This window comes from Bicyclus anynana, chromosome 17 (assembly GCF_947172395.1).
Source record: "Bicyclus anynana chromosome 17, ilBicAnyn1.1, whole genome shotgun sequence".
In the NCBI taxonomy this organism is placed as follows: Eukaryota; Metazoa; Arthropoda; class Insecta; order Lepidoptera; family Nymphalidae; genus Bicyclus; species Bicyclus anynana.
In genome coordinates, this window is record NC_069099.1 from 2,322,168 (window position 1) to 2,344,864 (window position 22,697).

The 22,697-nt window shown below is 37.6% G+C and overlaps 2 protein-coding genes across 2 annotated transcripts in view; both read left to right on the plus strand.

The window, feature by feature from the left end:
- Positions 1 to 22,697, plus strand: part of LOC112051269 (uncharacterized) — a 105,807-nt gene that overhangs the window by 28,901 nt on the left and 54,209 nt on the right. The gene's annotated exons all lie outside the window — the stretch shown is intronic.
- LOC112051275 (chondroitin sulfate synthase 1) overlaps positions 1 to 22,697 on the plus strand; it is a 44,079-nt gene that overhangs the window by 15,404 nt on the left and 5,978 nt on the right. The window contains exons 2-5 of the mRNA XM_024089845.2: positions 16,628 to 16,768; positions 18,490 to 18,670; positions 20,625 to 20,782; positions 21,778 to 21,979. Of these exons, the coding sequence (XP_023945613.2) occupies positions 16,628 to 16,768; positions 18,490 to 18,670; positions 20,625 to 20,782; positions 21,778 to 21,979 (682 nt within the window). The remainder of the gene's footprint in view (positions 1 to 16,627; positions 16,769 to 18,489; positions 18,671 to 20,624; positions 20,783 to 21,777; positions 21,980 to 22,697) is intronic.

The window sequence follows — 22,697 nt, forward strand, 5'->3', positions numbered from 1 at the left end:
AAGACGCAGAAATTCCACTATATGACGCCCGGCGCTTTCATTTACGTAGTTCCCGTTCCCGTGTGAATATGGGGATCAAACATAGCCTTGGACACTCGCAAATAACGTAGCTTTCTATTGGTAAAACAATTTTCCAAATCGGTCCAGTAGATCCAGAGATTACCTCCTACAACCACACGAACTTTACCTCTTTATATTATTAGCATAGAAGTCTCTATTTCTCTTGGTCATACCACCACTCTCGAAGGACTGGACCGATTTTGCTAAGGGTAGGAGTAAGATAGAGAAGTTACAGGGTAGGTTAGGGTACGGGTAGGGAAGCGTAGGGGTAGTGTAGGGGTAGGGTAGGTTTAGGGCCGGGTTTAGGGTAGTGGTAGGGTCGGGGTAGAGGTAGGGTAGTGGTAGGGTAGAGGTACGGGTAGGATAGGGAAGTGGCAGGGTAGGGGTAGGATAGGCGTGAGATAGGGGTACGGGTGGGAAAGGGGTAGGAAAGGGATAGGGTACGGGGAGGGTACGGGTAGGATTGGGGTAGGGTATAGGTAAGGTAGGGGTAGGGTCGGGGCAGTGGTAGGGTTGGGGTAGTGATAGGGTAGGGGTATGGTAGGGGTAGGGTAGGTTAGGTTAGGTTAGGGGGTAGTCGTAAAATTGACATCGAAGTTTACGCAGACGAAGTCGCGGGCGTCCGCTAGTTACTATATAGAATTCGACTAGTTTCATTATAAGTACAGATATAGATATAAAGATATATTATTTTAATTTATTTCGTTATTTGCAACACTGGTGATTTTTAAAAAGAAATGGTCTTCTGATTGCTTATTATTACCAATTTCTTAGCAGTTTGCTTTTAACGATCCACTGTATTACAATCTCCCTGTTTATCCTATACGAGAGCGGGTTCTCGAGCTTAGACCCACCACGCTATTTGAAATCAAGTTCACGGGTTTAAGATGATAATGCTTGACTTACCATCGCTGACTTCTAAGCTTCAGGCAAATTTGAAATTCGATCTCCAAAGGAAGACAAAGAATCCTTCTTGGTTTTTGTTGGCCTGACCTAAAAGTCCACAGCCCAATCTCATGATCGGAGTTCAAAACACAATAACCACTGAGCCATAGAGGTAGAAGCAGTCCGAAAGGTTACGGCGCGGGTGAACCAACAATAAATCTGTATAACACTAAAATAACACTTCGTCTTCTGTAATGCACTTCATTGACACCGATCTTGAGTGCAGCTGGTCCATTTGGCATCAAGTGGTCAAACATTGGCCTTAATAAGACTAAATATTGACACACATTTTTTTTTCATTTAACTCAGTCGTAGGCATCTGCTAGTATAACTTATACTATGTACCTTATGACGTTTATAATACGTACTTAGTAATATCGTGAATCGCGACAAACTTGCAAGAGTGAAGCGAACTGTCACACGCACCATGCTATAGCGCACGAACAATTTGAGTATCTCATCTCTATGTTTGTTGAAGAAGTCTGAGATTTAGTAGACAATTGGAAGGTTTATGTAGGCACTTAACCCTACCTTTGAACGATATGAAAATCTGTAATTAAAATGTAATTCTTAATGAGTAGCAAAATGTATTATTGAAAATAATGCAATATTTTGCTAAAATCATGTAATTAACTATTATATTAAAATCATTTGCTATTCTATACTAAGGAATAATAAATTACGCCTAACTATTCTTATTTTTATAAACTACCCAAGTAACTGTTTACAATGTATTTCTCACATAAATTACATACTAATTACTGTTTATATTTATATATTTTTTTTGTGTAAACATTTTAACCTTCAGAAGTTCTAACATAAATTCGGCCAATGCGGCCAATCTCATAATTATATGAGACGTTATGCTCTCAGATCAAAACACTTTATTGAGATGAGAATTTTTACTTTTTCAAGTTAGCCCTTGACTACAATCTCACCTGATGGTAAGTGATGATACTGTAATCTAAGATGGTAGCGAGCTAACTTGTTAGAAAGAGTATAAAAATCCACACCACTTTCGTATTCTACACGACATCGTACCAGATCTTACGAACGTAAGGTGGTAGCCACGGCCGAAGCCTCCCACCAGCCAGACCTGGACCAATTAAGAAAGCCTCTATCGGCCCATCCGGGGATTGAACCCAGGACCCCAGTCTTGTAAATCCACCGCGCACACCACCGCATACGAACGCCGTCAATAAAAAACTTAAAAGAAAAATTCAGTATGTCATAAACTGAGTCAGGACCTGACACTAGGACTTCGTTCTGAAGCCATAAATATATGTGCTTATTTAGACCGACGAGGTAAAAAGGCGAGATCGCTGGTTGTAAATTAGAAAGTAACTAAAAACTCGTCTCATTTGCCTTCGTGATGTATCATTTAGATATAGATGAGCATGCGTAATGGCCTCGTACCAGGGGCGTAGCTACCGACGTATCAGCCGTATCAAAGATGCGGTTTCCGATCTACATGGGACCCTTACGTGTGAAAGCAAAAATTAGTAAAATGCACTAATCCGCAAAAAATAGTAAAAAGTGTGCGCCCAATAGTTCAAAACATCCTACATAATATACTACAGCCTTTCTTGACGAGTACTGTTTACCAACAAACAAATTATAAATGAGGGTATAAATCACTTGTCATTTCACATCTAATAATAAACATAATTAACTTGTTCTTAAATTAATGAAAATAAATTTGATTAATAAGCTTAGAACAATTAGATATGATTAATATATTTTATATAACATTTTATAAACAAACCATACATAATTTAAAATAAATATCTTATGAAATGACATATGTTTTCTACCTTCATTTCTAATTTCTTTGTTGGTAAACAGTACTCATCAAGAAAGGCTGTAGAATAGGTTAAGTCACTGTCATAATTACTTTAAGCGAGCATAACTTGTTTCTTTTGTGTGAAATATTTCTTTTTATTTTCTACAAATTAGCCTTTAATTACAATCTCACCTGATGGTAAGTGACGCTGTAATCTTTTAAGAAGCGATATCTATATACGATCTACACTCCTTTTGGTTTCTACACGACATCGTACCGAAACGCTAAATCGCTTGGCGGTACGTCTTTGTCGGTAGGGTGTTAACGAGCCATGACCGTAGTCTTCCACCAGCCAGATCTGGACCAATTAAGAAAAGCTAAATCGGCCCAGCCGGGGATGGAACCCAGGACTTCCGTCTTGTAAATTTAACGCGCAAACCACTGCGCCACGGAGGCCGTCATTTCAATACAGGACCCCTCCAAAGCACGCTACGCCACTGCCTCGTACGTAACTTTGATGCTAAATCTTGTATTTGAGAAATTCTTATATTTTTAAATCAAGAGAAGATTCACTTGGTTCATTATTTATGCCAGGTTATCGACAGCTAAGGTAACCATGAGTCCCATTCAACCCAATGCAGCTGTGGGATATTACTGGGTAACCTAAGTAGGTGATGGCTTCCGTGGCGCGCGGATATGCGCGGTGGATTTACAAGAGGTCCTGGGTTCGATCCCTGGTTGGGCGGATTGAGGTTTTCTTAATTGGTACAAGTCAAGTGGTAGGCTTGGGCCGTGGTTAGTTACCACCCTACTAGGAAAGACATACCGACAAGCGACTTAGCGTTCCAGTACGATGTCGTGTAGAAACCGAAATGGGTGTAGATTTTCATTCTACTCCTAATATGTTACCCCCTACCATTTTAGATTGCATCATCACTTACAATAACCAAAAAAAATAATTTTGATATCGACCATAAAATATACTTGTATATTTATATAGACGACCTACCTACCTAGATATTTTTGACTAGAGATGTCTATAAATTGTTTACCTACATTATCTACAAAATGTCACACCATATTATATAATGTAAGACTTATTCACGTACCAAATGTAAAAATCAGCTATATTAGCGAATAACTGAATTAAATAGATACCTAAATATCTACAGAAAACCTACATTTTTGCAAGCAAATCATCAAAAGATATTTTTAAACATAAATACCTACCTACTGATGCCATTGACATGTGATAGCACCAGCAAGTTTGCAACCTGTGCTATATTACTCACAATTCACTTTCAATTTTATGGGTTTAATGTTCCTAGGTTTAATGAACAAATTATGGGACTTTATAGCACAAGAGGACACCGTTCAAATGTCTAAAGCTGTTACATTCAATATTATGATCATTCTGAATTGAAAGTGTTCTATGTAGTCAATTTTATTCAGTAGAAGAAAGCTCCGATAGCTCATTGAATATGACCTCTGTCTTCAATTCGAAGGGTGTAGGTTCGAATCCGATCCGGGGCATGTGTGCATTTTAAGAAATTAAATATCCCGTGTCTCTAAGTGAAGGAAAATATCATGAGGAAACCTGTATACCAGAGAATTTTCTTAATTCTTTGCGTGTGTGAAGTCTACCAATCCGCATTGGGCCAGCGTGGAGGACTATTGGTCTAACCGCTCTCATTCTGCGAGGAGACTCGAGCTCAGCATTGAGCCGAATATGGGTTGATAATGACATAAGAAAATCCTGAGATTCTCTTAGAACTAGGAGAAAACCATAATATTTGCTGATATCAGTTTGAAAGTTCGATATCATTAATACATAGTAGTAGTATTACATCTCCGAGAGCCTGTTATGCCTTTGATCCCGGTCATTAAATTACCTGATTTGATAGCGATCGTAGGCTACATTGGAACGACTTTGGGTTTATTTTCATTATTTCCTTCTTTATTTGGCCTACTCAAGTAGGCCATTAAAAAGAAATATGTAATGATCATGGTGAAGTCGTATAGTTCATTGTAACAAACCGCCTACACATTTTGGTGTACACAATGTTATACTGTCGTTGGGTGTACCTACCTATCATCGCTGTGTTTTTTGATGCTGACAGCATGAAACGCACATTTGCAGGATTCCTGTGTGCCCTTGTAAAAATAAATAAATAATCTTGTGTTGCATTTGATTACCAATTCCAAACAAGGCGGCCCATCTTCTCGTTCCGTCAACTATAAAAGAATGTGCGTGTAAAAATGTATTAATTATAATAAATACAAAGCCACTGTCTCCTGTGCTATGATGTCAAACAAATTCGCCGAGTGATTGGCACGGGTCGACGGCCGCGGCGCCATTGGCTGCTTGTTAGAATTGCGTTTGTCGGAATATACCGACTATAAGGATTGCGCTCCAGATAGCAGACTCTCTTTTCGACGCAAAAGACAACTTCTAATCTTTTTCGTTATCGAATGTAGCTAGCTATGTTACATATAGTTTTTAATTAACAAATGTATGGGAATTAAATTTAGGCATGATCAACCCATTTATATCTGATTTGATAGCCCCACATTTTCTATTTTTAAAGCGTTAGCGAAAGTTAATTGAAAAAGAAGAGCGGCTGGTGTTACTAGTTTAACGCGTGAATCTCTGTGTGACCACATACTATACAATATTTTGTCTCTTACAAAGTTGAAGTGCTTTATAATAAATTTAAATTTGACTTTTTTTGAATTGAAAAAGAAACAAACGCTTACATATCCTCATAGATATACAAATCATGTCCACATGGAATGGTGGCAAGAATAAAGAATACAAAGCGAAATTAAAATTATAAAATCTCATAACATAGCCTTCGTAATGTATCTACTTACTTAGTCTGCGTGAGAGAATTCTTGGGAATTTACTTTACTGAGTCTGTACCTAAGTTCAGAGACGCACTGTAGTAAATTGGTGGATACGACATTGGTCAGCGATGGGCCGCGAGATCCAAGTCAAGGTGTTAAGAGAACAATGTCCTTAATATTTATAATAGGATATTCAATTTGAATTAAATAAATTTAAGGATATAATGAGATTCATTCAGTCAGCCGATGGACATGAAGTACAAGTTAAAGACTCTTGTAAGAATTACCAAAGACTTTAAGGATTTCCAAGGTTTAGAGTCGCCAGCATCAGCCGCTCCTCGTCATCCGTTTGATGTCGTCGGTCCACCTAGTGGGGGGTCGACTTACACTGCAATATTTGTTGCGAGGTAGACTTTCTAGTAGCAACGCCTCTCGGCACTTCGAACCTATGTGCTTCGCCCATTGTCACTCCTGCCTTGCGACTGAGCTACGAGTATATCGGTGACTTAGGTTCTTCAGCGGCTCTCCTCATTTCTCGGATCACGCAGCATTACTCCGAGCATAGCTCCATCGCGCGTTGAGTGACACTGATCAGTCTTATGAGGCTCATAGTTCTCCTGTATCTCTGAATAAATTAATGTCCAATGTATAGACGCGTCTGTTTCGAAAGCTGATTTCAAGGTATTGCCATATTTTTTCTGTGGTATCGCTAAGATGTGGGCAGACACCCTAATTTCTTTCAGCTCAAGTTCCTTAACAAACTCATTAACCATAGATTTTTTGTGCGTCTGCCTATTTGTGTGTTAGTGAATCAAAATTCAACTCAATGCTTCTAATGATTGGGTTCATTTTACATTTAAATAATGGGATGCGGCAAATGATTAAAATCGCATTAGTTAATTGTTGTTGGTATTTCTTATTGTCGTTATTTATTGCGATTTTGGTATATTTTTAATAGAAACTCGCTTCGTTTAATACTTTACGTAAGCTTTTGATTATTTTATACCTACTTGGTACACAAACACCATTTTTGGTTTAAAAAGTATTTTTTTATATGCTTTAAAAATTTTGGTTTAAAAAGTATTGTTTTATAAGAAAATGTAAAAAGAATTATAAATCTCCAAAAATTTAGATAATAATAAATTTGGAAAATATGCTTTTTATATCAAGGACAGAAACCATGTAAACTAGTGTACTTAATTTTCAAGTTCCTTATCGTGTTAATTAATAAGTCGTGTTAGTTAAATAATAATAATTAATAACACAAATTAAAACATTGAAATCTTAACATTTATGACATTAGTTTACGATAGTTTTTATACGAGTTGCTATATTGTAATAAAAATGTTTTTTATCTAAATCAATGTGTAAAACCTGAGATATAGAGAGATAGACAACTAACACGCGATATACGAGTATTGCTAGATAATTTTGTATCACGAAAAATTGTTTCTCAAGTGCGTAGTGATTACGAGATTAAAGGTTTAATTTATAGTTTTATTGTGATAACACGGCCAATATACGTGAATGGGATAGCTCTGTTTTATTTTATTATTTAGTCAATCTATTCCGAGAAGTTCATTTGGCTTCGAATGATAATCTGGAGGTTCGTTTCCATTCCTACAATTTGCAACCGACGAAAGAAGGTTATCAATTCAACGCGTATGTTTGTTTTTATATATGAACTAGTAGACGCCTCCGCGGTTTCACCCGCGTGGTTCCCATTCCCGTAGGAATACAGGGATAAAATATAGCCTACAACTAGTTGGATATGTTCCGACAAATGCACGTGAGTTAAGACTGTTATTTATTTAATTATGAGATTACGAGTAGATTACTGGTTACATAAGGCCTACATTGTCGGCTTGTTTTGCATTTCATATCAGTAAAATTAACAATGAACATTAAGTACAAAGTTACATTCACTTAATATAATTAACTTGATTATGCTTTTCAGGTTAATAACAGCCACGTTTAAGATTTCACTTTTTAATCGGAAATGGTTAGTCAGTTCCTATTTTTTTGATAACAATATTTATCATGAAATATGTTATTATTATCTTCTACAAGGTATTTACGTTAATGATAAACATTAATATAAATAATTTGTAAGCAAGTTATACAAGGTTAGAAGATACGGCGCCATGGATCCTCCTTGCACGAGTTTTCTTTGTTTCAATAAAAAAAAATTTTGATGAACAAAAAGGTACACCACAACCGTGTCACAATAAAATTACAATTGAATAACTTATTATACCTGTTTAGGACGTTATCAGTCGAATGGTCCATAATATTTTACGTTATGCTTTATCTAAAATATGATATATGATAAAATCAATAAAACATTATCAAAATTAGGTTGAGATTGGAGTTCTGAAATTCTTCTTGAGTAGACTAAATCAAGACCGAAGTTTGACAGACCATAAATTAATTGTAAATAAATTATACTTAATTGCTAAGTGCGGGAACACATAATCTACTTATAATTCTAAAATCCCAAGTAGTCTAAAGTATAGTTCTAATTAAGTAAATTTAAGGTCAAAATCAAACATCATCATCTACTAAGCCAAATTTTTGTACATATAGGTTGATTCTTATTTTTAGGCCTCTGGCCTCATCAGTATCGTAAATTGTATTCGCAATTTCCTTTCTTGTTAAGGTCTGACAAAACTCGTTACATTTGTGTTTCCTTCCGTGCGCCTATTCTTACATCCTGTTACCAGTTTATGTTTGTATTGTACGGTCTAGAGCAATGAGGTTCTAAACTTTAAAACTCTAAGCTCGGAGTTTGGAGGTTGATGGTGTAACACCCCAGTTTTGGAAAGCATACGAACCAATAACATATGCTAATGATAATTATTTAAATTATGATAGTGGCCGCTAATGAATTTAACACTATCACCCTAAGCTCGCCAATACGTATTTAGCACGTTAAAATAATCTGATAATTGTGTCTATCAGCAATCTAACATTTTGTATGCAAAACGCCGAGCACTATTCGGTCGCCCAGATATTGCACCTGTAATACTTACGAGTTACGACAGAAGAGCCGTAATAGTCCAGTGGATAAAAACGCTGCCTCCGATTCTGGAGGGTGTGTTCGAATCCGGTCCGGGTCACGAGTGTCAAACGGCGAAGGAAAAACATCGTGAGGCAAACTGCATGCCAGAGAATTTTCTTAATTTTCTGCGTGTGTGAAGTCTGTCAAATCATTGGGCCAGCGTGGTGGACTATTGGCCTAACCCCTTTCAATCTGAGAGGAACTCAGCTGTGTGCCGAATATGGGTTGATTATGATGATGATGAATACTTACAGCTGTTACAGTGTCACATTATGCACAAGGTCCATACACAGGGAGATGGAGGAAATAAACAAGATTGGCGTTTCCTCGCGTGCGTTATTTCGTCTTACGGTTCCCAGTGACTGGGGGGGCAAGTGGGTGCTTCCTCCGCTGCTATGATTGATGTTGTGCTCCTTAAATAGTAGTCGTCAGGGACGTCTGGCGTATCATGGCATCTATTAACTAGCGGACGCGTGACTTCGCCTGAAATCCAGTTTTTCACTAATCCCGCGGGAAATATGGACAGAAAGTTCATTATATTATACGCTCAATAAACTCCTCTATCGACCAGTGAAGGTTCCATTCAAATCGGTTCAGCCGTTTTAGAGATTAGCCTGGACAAACAGAGAGATAGACGAAAATTTTAAAAAGGTTGTTTGTGTTTTGGTATCGTGTAAATAACTGTAAGTAGGTATGTAGATAGATATTACAATTTTATTGATATAATTATTAATTATATGTATTGCCTAGTGGACGCCCGCCGTCGTCTCTCTTCGTTAAACCACGTTAAACTCTCAGCCTTACACACTATGTACTTATGACTAGATGACTTAAACTTACTAGGCCAATTAGTACATATAGGTACTTTTATGACTAACTAAATGTAGCGTTTACCCAAACAGGTACGAAATGTAGCAGAGCTTCGTGTGTATGTAACATAGGTACATAACTACATACCTATATTTATTCTATATTTCTCCTTTTTTTATTTAAAAATAATTATTATTGTTATTGTTTTTAGTTAAGTAGGTATGTCACAGAATACAATCATATGGGTTATATAAATTAGAACAATTTGATACCTAATGTTTATGTGATGATTAAAAGTAAGTACAATTTATTTTATATATATGTATATATATCCTATTTATCAATTGGATTTATTTGCGTTTGTTTTTTTCTAATAAATTGTCGTACCTAGGTACTTAGATCAGATACAGGTAATATAGATAGGGTGTACAGTATATTCAATTAAGGAATTGTTGTTTAACATTATTGAAAGATAATGGTTATGTTACCTTATCTTATTAATTTGTATAAAATTTATTATTTGTTTAAACTGAATTTGCATATAATACGTGAGTAAGATAACTCACTTATAAAAAATAATAATAAGATTTTGTTTATTTTTCATTGCAATTATAAATCAAGACAATGCAAATAGGTGTGCAATGATAGTAAATGCAGTTTATTTCTAAAGCAAAGTCTTACATACAACATTTGGAGAAAACATTTAATAAACTACAGTGCGGGATATCTTAATAATAGATACCTATATTTAAGTAAACAATATATATATCCAATCCACGTATTAAACGTATTGAATATACAATGTGTATCAAAACACAATTATTGAATGAAAGTCTGTCAGGTCTAACAATTCCCATTAAGAATGTTACCAATAAACCCCGAGTGGCAGAAATGAGTCTGGCCTTGAGTGGAGTCACGCACTTATGAACGATGTGTGTAGGATTAAAGGTACCTTTCGCCAGCACTCGGTCTCCCACTACCACCTATCTCGACTCATGACGACACGAGCCGTCCGATCAAATAACTTACTCGCACCGACATATTTAATAATTTTTATACATGTACATTATACACATAGTAGCCACGAGTAAAGTATTAGATTTATAGGGATTTGTAATTTTATAATTACTTCTGCTGGCCTATTCACTAATTTGGTCTTTACCTAATTACAATTTAACAAGTTTACAAGTTAACAACCTATTAAAATAAACATCAAATCATCTGAGAAATGTTATCTACCTACTGTATGATATCCACGACGGGTTGTCAGTAGGCAATCTCAATTTCGTATATGTCAACTAACTTACATCAAAGTTAGTGAATTAGTCTGCATAGAATGAAGCAAACCACTGTTTTAGAGTGCAAGTGATAACAACACCTAACAGATTTGATAGCATGCTAAACGTTAACTTTATCTCCAGATAAAAAACTACAGATTTAGTTTTTTGTCAAATCAGTGATCTCAATTCTCATGTAGTATCAACAGTTTAAGATAATCTTGAGTGACATCGGCAAAGAGACTTTGTCGCTGCACATTGACTTAGCAACCTTATCGCACTACTGAAATTGAGATAAAGTCCATTACTCCATATATCACTCTTTGACACAGATTTCGAGTGCAGGTCTTGAAATCTTTTAGAAAATAAAATAATACATCTAGACGACCAGGCTTCACTCACTGTTTTTTTTTAAAGATCTTTAATGTATATCGATATAAGCTTGCAACCCCTATTTCACCCTATTTCAATATTTTATTTTCGCAAGAAAAAGTATCCCAGAACCTTCTTCGTATTATGATCTCAAATCATGCTAAGTTACATTTGAATTTAATCAGTAATTTCAGGGATCATCCTGATTACTGAATAAATTACCGGCCAACAAAAAACACGGTCAGACAGACAGACAAAAGATTAAAATAATATAATTGGCTTAACAAATAAATTCACAATATGTATCTTCAGTGTACAGAATTGGACCTGTTACAGTTTTATTATTAGTATAGATATAGGTAGATTATATCTACATTAGAATTTTACTCTTTTTCAAGCGTGCCACAGGACGGTGTGCTTATTTAATAAAACCGAATTTGGGTCGTGAGAGAGAAAACTCTCACCAAACAATAATTACCTACCTACTTACGTAGGTTATAACAAAAATTAATTAAACAAATAAAAAACCCTACTGCATAAAGTAAGTATAAAAAAACTGAAAAGAAATAAAACAAGCTCAGTCCAGAAGTGTAGAAAGCAATTGGAAAACAGTCGGGACCTTAGATATTGGATAGAATGATTTTCTTCTACATTATTTAATAGGTCCCGACTGTTTTACTTATCTAAGAACACTTGGGTAGTTGAGACAAACCTAACGATATCTTAATTACGTTAATCCATTCAGTGGTTTGAAAGATATGAGGTAATAAAGAATATTACATACATACATACATACAAGATACGCGCGAAAAACATAACCCTTCTTGCAGTCGGGTAAAAACACAGTAGTTAAGTACGTCAATGCATCTGGCCACACATAAGTACTCACTCTGTACTAGCTCGTTCACTTTCCCGCAAGATTTCACATTACCTAGGTCATCTAACCGGTCGGGGCGACCACTTGCTAAAACATTAGCCTGCTGATGACTACCTACTTAGCTTACCTGCGTTCGGTTATAGGCAGTGTTAAGGGTTTGATTACATTTACAGCTTAATTAACAGGCAAAGGCTCAACTTGATAAAGATCCACTTAAGGTTAACACTAGGTGATTAAGGCTCATTTAACACTTTGTCGTATAGAAACCGAAGTGGGTGTGGATTTTCATCCTATGCCCAAGGTAGACCGTTTCCGCCTTACATTATCATCATCATCACATCATCACTTATCATCAGATGAGATTGTAGTCAAGGGCTAACTTATAAATAATAAGAAAAACACAGCAACAGTTAAGTTTTTAAATCAATCTTCGAATCGACTTCTATTGGACTACCCACTCCAAGCGCAGGTTTTTCTGTGCTTTCGGAGGTATATTTGACGATCAATAGGCGATAAAAATTAGTTAAGCTTTTAAGTAAATCAGCTAAGGTTTCAAAGTGATACGTATACGTAGAGTTTTTTCGTTTGTCTGCGTTGCGTAGCGGTTTCTTGTAGACTTTGTCATAATTCTGTATTTGTTTAAATGATATTCCTTTAAACTTTAAAGCGATGCCTTGTTCTTAAATTCAATCTCAGATTATTAAATTCTATAGGCTGAGTATGCAATAGCTAAACCGCCTAGACCTCACCACCCCCGCTATGCCGGGCATTCCTAATTTATCAACCTCGTCTCAGTGAAAGTTAAATGTCAACAGATGTTAGCAATCGACACGAGGAGCCTCACAGAGTAGTTTCATAACAGAAGCTTCCGTATCTATACCAAAAAATTAAGCTGGATAATTTATTGGTATGGATATGGTGATACTGATAGCCTAGTGGATATGACCTCTGCATCCGATTCCGGAGGGTGTGGGTTCGAATCCGGTCCGGAGTATGCACCTCTGACTTTTCAGTTGTGTGCATTTTAAGAAATTAAATATCACGTGTCTCTAACGAAGAAGGAAAAACATCGTGAGGAAATCTGCATACCAGAGAATTTCGAAGTCTGTAATTATGACTTGGATGTCCCCACCATCATCTTCCGCTATGTTCATATTTTTTTTGTTTACAACTTGGCCCTTGACTACAATCTCACTTGATGGTAAGTGATGTTGCAATCTGGATGATGAAAACGGGCTAACTAGGATGAGGATGAAAATCCACACCCCTTTCGGTTCTTGGACGACATCGTACCGGAACGCTAAATCGACTGGCGGCAGGTTGTCCGAAACGCCATGAATGTCATACATTATTTTGTTATATTATCGATATTTTATTAACAGCCCTAGTAAAGACACTGCCGCCGACTAGGTGTATCAAAAATAGTAGGTATGTAGGTATTAAACAACAAAATTTCTGAAACTAGGTTAAAGTTCATTAACTTCTTCTTTCCAAACAGAATGAAATAGGATGTTCTGAAGATTTTCATCAATTTTAATTTTTTTGTTTCGATAGCGTGTGAATGTGCTTCAGCTTATTTTTATTATTACTATAGAGTTTCTCGTAATGGATACATACATGTCGCGGCGGATTATAGACGCGGCCGGTAGCACGGTGTATAGAACAGTATGATAGTTATTAATTTTTTGGACTATAATAATGACCAAAATGAAATAAAACAAATATTTTAGTACGTCCTGTTGGTAGCTAATCTACGCAAAGCTAACAGTTTATCACACAATAGGCAAAACATGTGACTATAAAAACTCGTCTCGCCGTCCGCCCAACTGTGTCTCTGTGTGTTTGTGTGTCACTGTCATCTCCTACATGGTAATATTTACGAGTGTAGATACCTATATATTTTTAGACCTGTTTATTATTATTTTTACGATTACATCGACAACAATCATGGTTAACTTAGCAGTTTGATTTTATCTACAGCTAATATTTTTTTAAACCCAGCTACATTTCAGTTACAAGGGTCTGCCCCTCTAGCCAAGTGGCACGTCGATTCTCTTTCTACGATCGCTAACGAAACTAGAAAAATGTATGGAAATGACAGATCTTGATCACGTGACCTGTCGATAGCAAATGTCATTCCGATACATCTTTTTAGTTTTCGAAGCGTTAGCGATCGTAGAAACAGAATCGACGTGCAACTTGGCTAAAGAAGGCTGATCTGAGTATATTCAGGTTTAAACAGTCCCTGGAAGTTAGTAAATGGTATTGTCAATCCGATACTTCCACACGTTTCCGAGATATACCTAAGGTCTTGACAGTCAGACGTATAACGCACTATTCCAATACGAGATCCGATTTTTTTCTTTACGAGGTACAGAGTAACTACTTTAGGAGGTAGTTGAGTAGGTACAGAACCTTAAAGAACGCGGCGGAGTTAGTTTGTTTTGATATTAATATGCTATGTAGATTATTTTAGTGATGCTAGAAGTTGTGTAAATAGGTGAGTATCCTCCATGATGTTATAACACGTGTTATTCACGTCATTTGCTGTTTAAAATATATTACGATTTGCGGTTTATAAACAACATGCAGTTTGCGCAGAGCATTTGTGTAGGCTCAAACTAATCGTTGTTTAGCAATCCTATCCTACTTAATATTATAAACGCGAAAGTTTGTATGGATGTTTGGATGTATATTTGGATGTTTGTTACTCTTTAACGCCGCTACTACTGAAACGATTTGGCTGAAATTTGGAATAGAAATAGATTTTACTCTAGATTAACACATAGGCTACTTTTTGTCCCAAAAAAATCCATGGTTTCCCAAGATTTGCGAAATCTGATGATTTTAATTATATGAATGTTTGTTACTCTTTCACGCCTTGACTACTGAACAGAATTAGCTGAAATTTGGTATTGAAATATATTATAGCCTGGATTAACACATAGGCTACTTTTTATCCCGAAAAAAATCCATGGTTCCCGTGGGATTTGTGAAAAACTAATTTTCACGCGAACGAAGTCGCGGGCGTCCGCTAGTATTATAATAAACTAATGTGTATGTAGCTGTGATAGCCGAGTGGATATGACCTCTGCCTCTGATTCCGGAGGGCGCAGGTTCGAAACCGGTCCGGTGCATGCACTTCCGACATTTAAGTCTCAAACGGTGTAGGAACACATCGTGAGGAAACCTGCATACCAGAAAATTTTCATTGGGCCACCGTGGCGGACTATTGGACAACCTCTCTCATTCTCACTTGAGAGGAGATTCGATACCCTTTACTTGTATTGCCAATTACTCTGCTTGCTTTTAATATTGATAAAGTAAACGCTGATGAACATATTTTACAAGTAGCAGTAGATATGAAAGGTTAAAATAATTTTACAATTAAAGTTGGTTGAATGCAAAACATCGGCCACATGAAAGTAGTTTATCAGCAGTCTAGCGCAGTGCAATGTAGGTAGCTACTCATCTCATGATCTTTGATTAATTAATTATTGATTTATATTAGCCGATAGACTTCGTATCGGCTCGCCCTTTGATCTGTTGACATCAATGTATTCAATTGATGTAGGTACCTATTCATATACTTCATTTATTATATCATACACTCAATATTATTCTCAGCTGGTCAAACATATGACTTGACCGTCCGAAACGGGGCTATGTTGTTCCAAGAATTCTCTTATTCACTGACGATCAAGTAAACTCACATGGCTGCAAAGCTAACAGTTTAACAGCCCTTAAAACTGATCATTTATGTTGGTCGCGATGTGCATGGCATTGCAATGTGATCGTCAGTGGCCGACATTAGACATATTATAACAGGAAAGAAAAGTTCTGTGAATACTGCTGACGCACTGCGTTTGTTTACTAAACAAACGCATTTGTGCATATCATGCTCTTGTACCTAAAACTATCGAATTTCTATATTTTATGATATTCACTTTGGAACCTCAGAAAAGGGCTTAGAGTCACTCAGCTATCCGATTAGCGAGCTATGCTTGTATCTCTAGGTGATGGAATCAGGAGTGAGGAGATCTGCAACAGAATCAAATTTATCGATATAGGTAGTTCAACATGTCGCAAAGCTGATGCAACAATACACGTAGTTCGTGTCGATATCAAAGCGATTCGCAGTGAGTCGCTGGATAAAGGCAAAGGTGGCCCAGAATTGTGGTATTTTTTTTTGTTGCTTACAAGTTAGACCTGGACTATAATCTCATCTGATGGTAAGTGATGATGATGAATACGACATCCTACTGAAACGCTAAATCGCTTGCTGGTACGTCTGTGTCGATAGGTTGGTGAATAGTCACGGTCAGAGCTTCCCACCAGCCAAAAAAATTGTCTGAGACATAAGGCCTGTGTCCTGTCAGAGAGCTCATCAAATAAATATACTGTCCATTAATTACTACTGAAAATCTAGACCTTCAATTTTTTGCTGCTTGAAATTCCTTACAATATCAAAATAGGACACGTTCTAACTAGGACACATGATCTTTGAAAGACGACAAATTTCATCTTATATTATTAAATTGTGTAAAAACAATACATCTCAAGTACAAAGACTAAAACAATCGTCCCGCATGCAGATGCAGACGATTCTGCACCACAACGGCAGCGGCGCTGAGGCGTACACCGGGCGCCTCAAGAAGCGGGAGGTGCACCGTGCGATCACACTGCATCCAGTCAAAGATCACCGCCAGATGTACAGGCTGCATACTTACTTTAAGGTAAAAACTTTGATCATCATCATTCTATTTTTATTTGCTGCTTAGACTCATCACACTGTTCAGACAGGCGGACAAGCGGATCTCAACGTCGTGTGTCGTCCAGCCCCAGAATGGGGAGAGTGAGTAATAAGGGACAAGGAGCGAAAAGAGAAAATAACTTGTAGGGAGTCAAGAAGGCGTCCCGGGAATACGCAAAGACCAAGTACCGGGTTCGCTCTCCCTCGATTCGGCCCAAATTACCGAGAGGTTGAAAGGGCCATGGGAGGAGGTGGGTTGTTCAGACAGATCGTACAATAAGGCTGGTTATTTGCTGACTTCGTTATCATCGTTAGCAGTATGTTTTTGCAGAGTCAGGGTGATCCACCGCGTTGATTATTTTGTCCGCCCGCGATTTCGTCCTAATGGAATCCTTGAACTACGATATAATTATGTTTCTTTTGAATCAGAAGAATTTTGAATAATTAGTAAGTACTGTGTTATAATCCGTTGAGTAGTTTACAAGTACCTAAGCGTACAGAGGACCGCGGAAAGTGATTTTTTATACCGTAGACATTAGGCATGGAGATACTGTTACCTTCTCTGTGTAAGTGAAAGATCTCAATAAACCTAGGCTTAGTTTTACAAGTATTTTTCGAACTTTTTTAAATTTGTCTACTTGTACTTACGAATATTATTCAAACGGTACATACCACGATAAAACGACGAGATTTTTTAAGTCGTTATTTCGACCCAGTTTCATGGATCGTGGTCACGACGGGACAGAAGTTTGCGAGATGAAATTGACATCAGCTGTTAGGGGCAGAATAGATCTACCCTCATTCTTGTTCTTTTTTCTCTTTTTTCAACAACCTCACGTTTTCTTGTACTTGTAGAACCACCGGTTCGGAAGTCAGGTTCTGCTGATAAACTCAACAGTTGCATTCCTATGAACCTACACAGATTATTTCAAGTACAGCTGCTCAAAATGTAGGTATAGCTATGAGTCACAGCTGTAACTACCGCATTATGTTGGGTCTTTAACCCGCTGCCCCTAACCCCAGGTTAGGCTATTGTGTGCTACCTACCTACTGAAGTCTGAATGTACCGGTTTACCTTGGACGATACGAATAATTGAATTGTTGAACCTTTAGTTTGTACAAAACTTAAATCTTGTTTGTTTTACTTATAAATATGGTTTCATATCTACAATCTATGAAAGTATTCGAGTTGAATTCTATATGATTCTTGTAATATGAAATCTTTCTCTCTATATAATACCTATCAGTGAAAGTACCGACGGATAAAGTAAGATAGTTTATTTATTAAAAGTTACTTACGAAAAATGATTCTAACCTCTTAAATGTTAAAAATCGGAAAATGTTATCGAATTTACGTACTCGAATACGTTACGTTCTTTTATTTGAGGATTTTAGTATTAACCAGTTTGTTACTGTTACCTTCTTGTAATACCGATAAGCAAAGTAATTAAAAAGAAACTAATTAGAAAGAGGACAGAATGCATTTTTGTATATAAAGAATAAACTCAAAAACTTCTGGACCGATTTAAAAAATTCTTTCACCAATAGAAAGCCACATTATCAACCAGTAATATAGGTTTTATTTTATCCCCATATTCTCGCGGGAATGGGAAATATCGGGTGAATTCATCGTTGTACATTGGTCGCTATATCAGTAATCGATGAGTCATAATTTAATTTGATTATTTCTCTATAATTTTTCAGAACCTTCGCATTCAGGAGCTCCGAGAGCAGAGCCTGGACCTGCACCGGGACATCCAGTCTTCTGCGCGCGAGCTGGGGGTGAAAGGGGGTCAAGTGACCAGCTTTGTGTTACCTGGTGGAGTTCCGCTGTTCACGGCCAAGATGGGCGAGCCGGGCTACTTAGGAGATAATAGGATATTAGGTAACATTTTAGGCTATTACATAGCTTTTATCGCGGGCTTTGAGCGCGGCGACTCAAGAAATTCCGTAACGAAATTGAACCTAACACCCAAGCCGTGTATAAAGTTAACAAATTTCGACGATATCATATCGACTCAACTGGACAAGTGGTGTGAAACTAAGGGGCAAAACTTATTAAACCAGAGTTCGATTCCAGCTCAACGACATTTTTAATTGATTTTGAAATTTTATAATGTTACTAGCGGACGCCCGCGACTTCGTCCGCGTAAATTTCGATGTCAACTTTACTACTACCCCTACCCTACCCTACCCCTACCACCACCCTACCCCTACCCTACCCCAAATTTCCCCCTACCCTACCCCTACCTTACCTACACCCTACCCCCATCCTACCCCTACCCTCCCCGTACCCTATCCCTATCCTACCCCTACCTTACCACTTCCCTATCCTACCCGTACCTCTACCCTACCACTACCCTACCTCTACCCCTACCCTACCACTACCCTAAGCCCGGCCCTAAACCTACCCTACCCCTACACTACCCCTACGCTTCCCTACCCGTACCCTACCTTACCCTGTAACTTCTCTATCTTACTCCTACCCTTAGCAAAATCGGTCCAGTCCTTTGAGAGTGGTGGTATGACCAAGAGAAATAGAGACTTCTATGATAATAATATAAAGAGGTAAAGTTCGTGTGGTTGTAGGAGGTAATCTCTGGATCTACTGGACCGATTTGGAAAATTGTTTTACCAATAGAAAGCTACGTTATTTGCGAGTGTCATAGGCTATGTTTGATCCCCATATTCACACGGGAACGGGAACTACGTAAATGAAAGCGCCGAGCGTCATATAGCGGAATTACTGCGTCTTTTAGAAATTTTGTATTATCTCTGAAACTATGTAACTAATTAACATACTGTAAAGGGCAAATCTAATCTCCATAATATCCTTGTGATTATTAAACAATTTATTTTAATAAGGATTAAAGTTTAGTTGTATAAATAATGACGTAAACCTAAGTATATAAAATTAATAATTTTTAAAACACAAAAGGTACTATATCTGGTAATATATAGATGATAGATATATGGTGTCGCGGACTTTTTTGTAGAACTTTTAAAGATACATAAAGTCTCCATACATTAATTTCAATTTTACACAATAGTTAAGGCAGCGCATGCGAATAAGTCTGTTTAAGAGGATTTTCAGTCCGACCTGTATGACAAAAACTGTGATAACTCGGCTAATATATATGATACCAATATAAAATATAGCCTATAGCACTCCCCGATAATGTAGCATTCTACTGGTAAAAGAATTTTTAAAATCAGACCAGTAGTTCCGAAGATTACCCCATTTAAAAAATGTGACAAACTTACAAACTTACAAACTTTACCTCTTTATAATATTAGTATATATAGATTTATTTTATACTAGCGGACGCCCATGACTTCGTCCGCGTGGAAACTTTCAACCTCTAATTCACATTTTAATTTTAAAAATTCTTAAATCACATTATATTTCGTATTTTTTTATTGATTTATGATTAAATTTTTAAAACTTTCTATACAAACTTTCAAACCGTATTTCACCCCCTCCTATTTTTATTTCAGGGTCAAAAAGTACCCTATGTTTTGCTCCAAGGTACCAAGGTAGTATAATACCAAAATTCATCTTGATCAGTTCAGCCGTGAAAAGGTAACAGACAGACAGACAGAGTTACTTTCGCATTTATAATATTAGTTGGGATATATCAAGGTATTAATTACTTAGTATTGACCTTATTACCTTCGGGTAATAGAGATTTAAGAGACATTCGTGTCTCTTAAAATTTCTATATATTGAAACCTTGTCATCATCTCTATTGATGATTGGGACCCACAAACGTTACAAAGCCACCACTTAAATATTTTAATGCAAAGAGAAAAAATTAATAATTATTGTATAACTCCAGGTGCCCCGATAGACTTCAACCGCTACAAGGCTGACAGAGTGGAGGATATCGTGCCGTTCGACTTCATCACCAAGTCCATCCATTCCGTCAGCCACTCCAACCCTAAGCGAAGACTCGAAACTCCTCTGAAAGAGGCACTGGATGACGTCATACGTGAAGTTAGTAATTATTAAGTACTATCATAACCACTTTAGTCATCATCATCATCAGCATCATTATCAGTCGATGGGCGTCCACTGCTAGACATGCTTCTTGCATGGACTTCCAAATATAAATATCTCGAGCCGCCACTATTCAGGGCTTCCTGCAACCCGCTTAATGTCCTCAGCCCATCTAGTGTGCGGCCGACGGACAGTGCGCTATCCAAGGTCGCCATTCCATCAGCTCTTCGAACTATATGGCCTGCTCATTGCCACTTCAGCTTTATGAGTCACTGAGCTATGTCACTGACTTTGGTTCTTTTGCGGATCTCCTCATTTATAATTCGATCACACGGAGAAACTCCATGTATAACTCGCTTCATGGCCTACTGCGTAACTTTGAGCCTTCTAATGAGGCCTATAGTTATTAAGTACAGTTTAGTCATTAAGCACTTTTTTTCAGTAGCTTCAGCCTTTGTTTATGGCTTATTACAGTCATCATTATCATTATCAGCCGATAGATGTTCACGCTGGACAAACATCTCTTGTGTGAACTTCCAAACACCACGATCTCGTGCCTCCAGTATCCAGTGGCTCCTTGCAACCCAGTTGCTTTCGTCACCTTGTTCAGGGTCGACCAATACTGCGCTTTCCGTGGGGTCATTTCCATTACGGAATCTTGAGATCCTAAAGTCTGTCAGCTCTTCGAACTACGGTCTTCTTTTACTGCCACTTCGTGAATCGTTGAGCTATATCAGTATTTTTGGTTCCTTTCCTTATTTATGATCCGATCACACAGAGATAGCTCACCTCACATCACACAATACATTCCTGGCAAGACAAGTTGTTAGAAGACGTTTCGTCTGCAGGAGTTTTGAATGCAAATTTATCTCGGAGTTTCTCGAATGCTGCTAGCTAGCTTGTTGACGAGGTTGAAGATACAAGAGAGAAGAAGATGCTCCAATGAAGCAATGAAAATTATGAATATCTTTCAAACAAAATATATTTCGCAGGTGATGGAGATAATCAACGCCCCGTCTCGGCAGCGCGGGCGCGTGATCGACTTCAACGAGCTGCTGTACGGCTACACGCGCCTGCAGCCCGTGCACGGCGTCGACCACGTGCTGGACCTGCTGCTGAAGTACCGGCGCTACCGCGGCCGCAAGATGACGGCGGCCGTGAGGAGGCACGCCTACCTGCAGCAGTGCTTCACAGGTCGGATAAGAACCTCAATCAGAAATTTTGAAATTACAATTACTTCGTCAGGCTAAGAACCTGAGAACTTTTTGAATTACAACTTCATGACGGCCGCATGACGCAGCGGTAGTACCCTGCTTTCTGCATGCATTCGTGGGTTCGATTCCCACAACTGGAAAATATTTGTGTGATGAGCATGGGTGTTTTTTATACAAATACTTAATAGACTACAAGCCCTTGAACAAAAATTACCTGTGAAATGAACCAACGTGAATAAAGCTTAGAAAGCGTGAATAGAGCTTAGCTTAGAAGTCTACTACATCAGAAAATACCTCTGAGCACTATCACTTCTGAGCGGTACAAGTGAGTACCCGAGTGAATGGAATTGTTCAGGTACAAATGACGAAAAACCTAGTACTGTACGAAAGTGATGGTACCGGAAGTCAGAACAAATTTCGTCTCGTCTCAAAAAAATTGATAATTTTTTTCAACCTAGAACGATAATAAACGATTTAAGACCATTTTAAAAAAGTCTGAACTAGCCCATTGTGACTTCTAACATATCACTGCTGCGACCGAAAATGTTTTCTTACAAAGATGTTCATTATATTTTTTAGCAAACACCGTATTCAACCTAGATTCTAGAACCCTAAAATTTATAGCCATACAGTTGTGAGCCAATTACGCTAGGCTAGACCAACGCAGAAGATACACAACAAAAAGTCATCAAAAACAC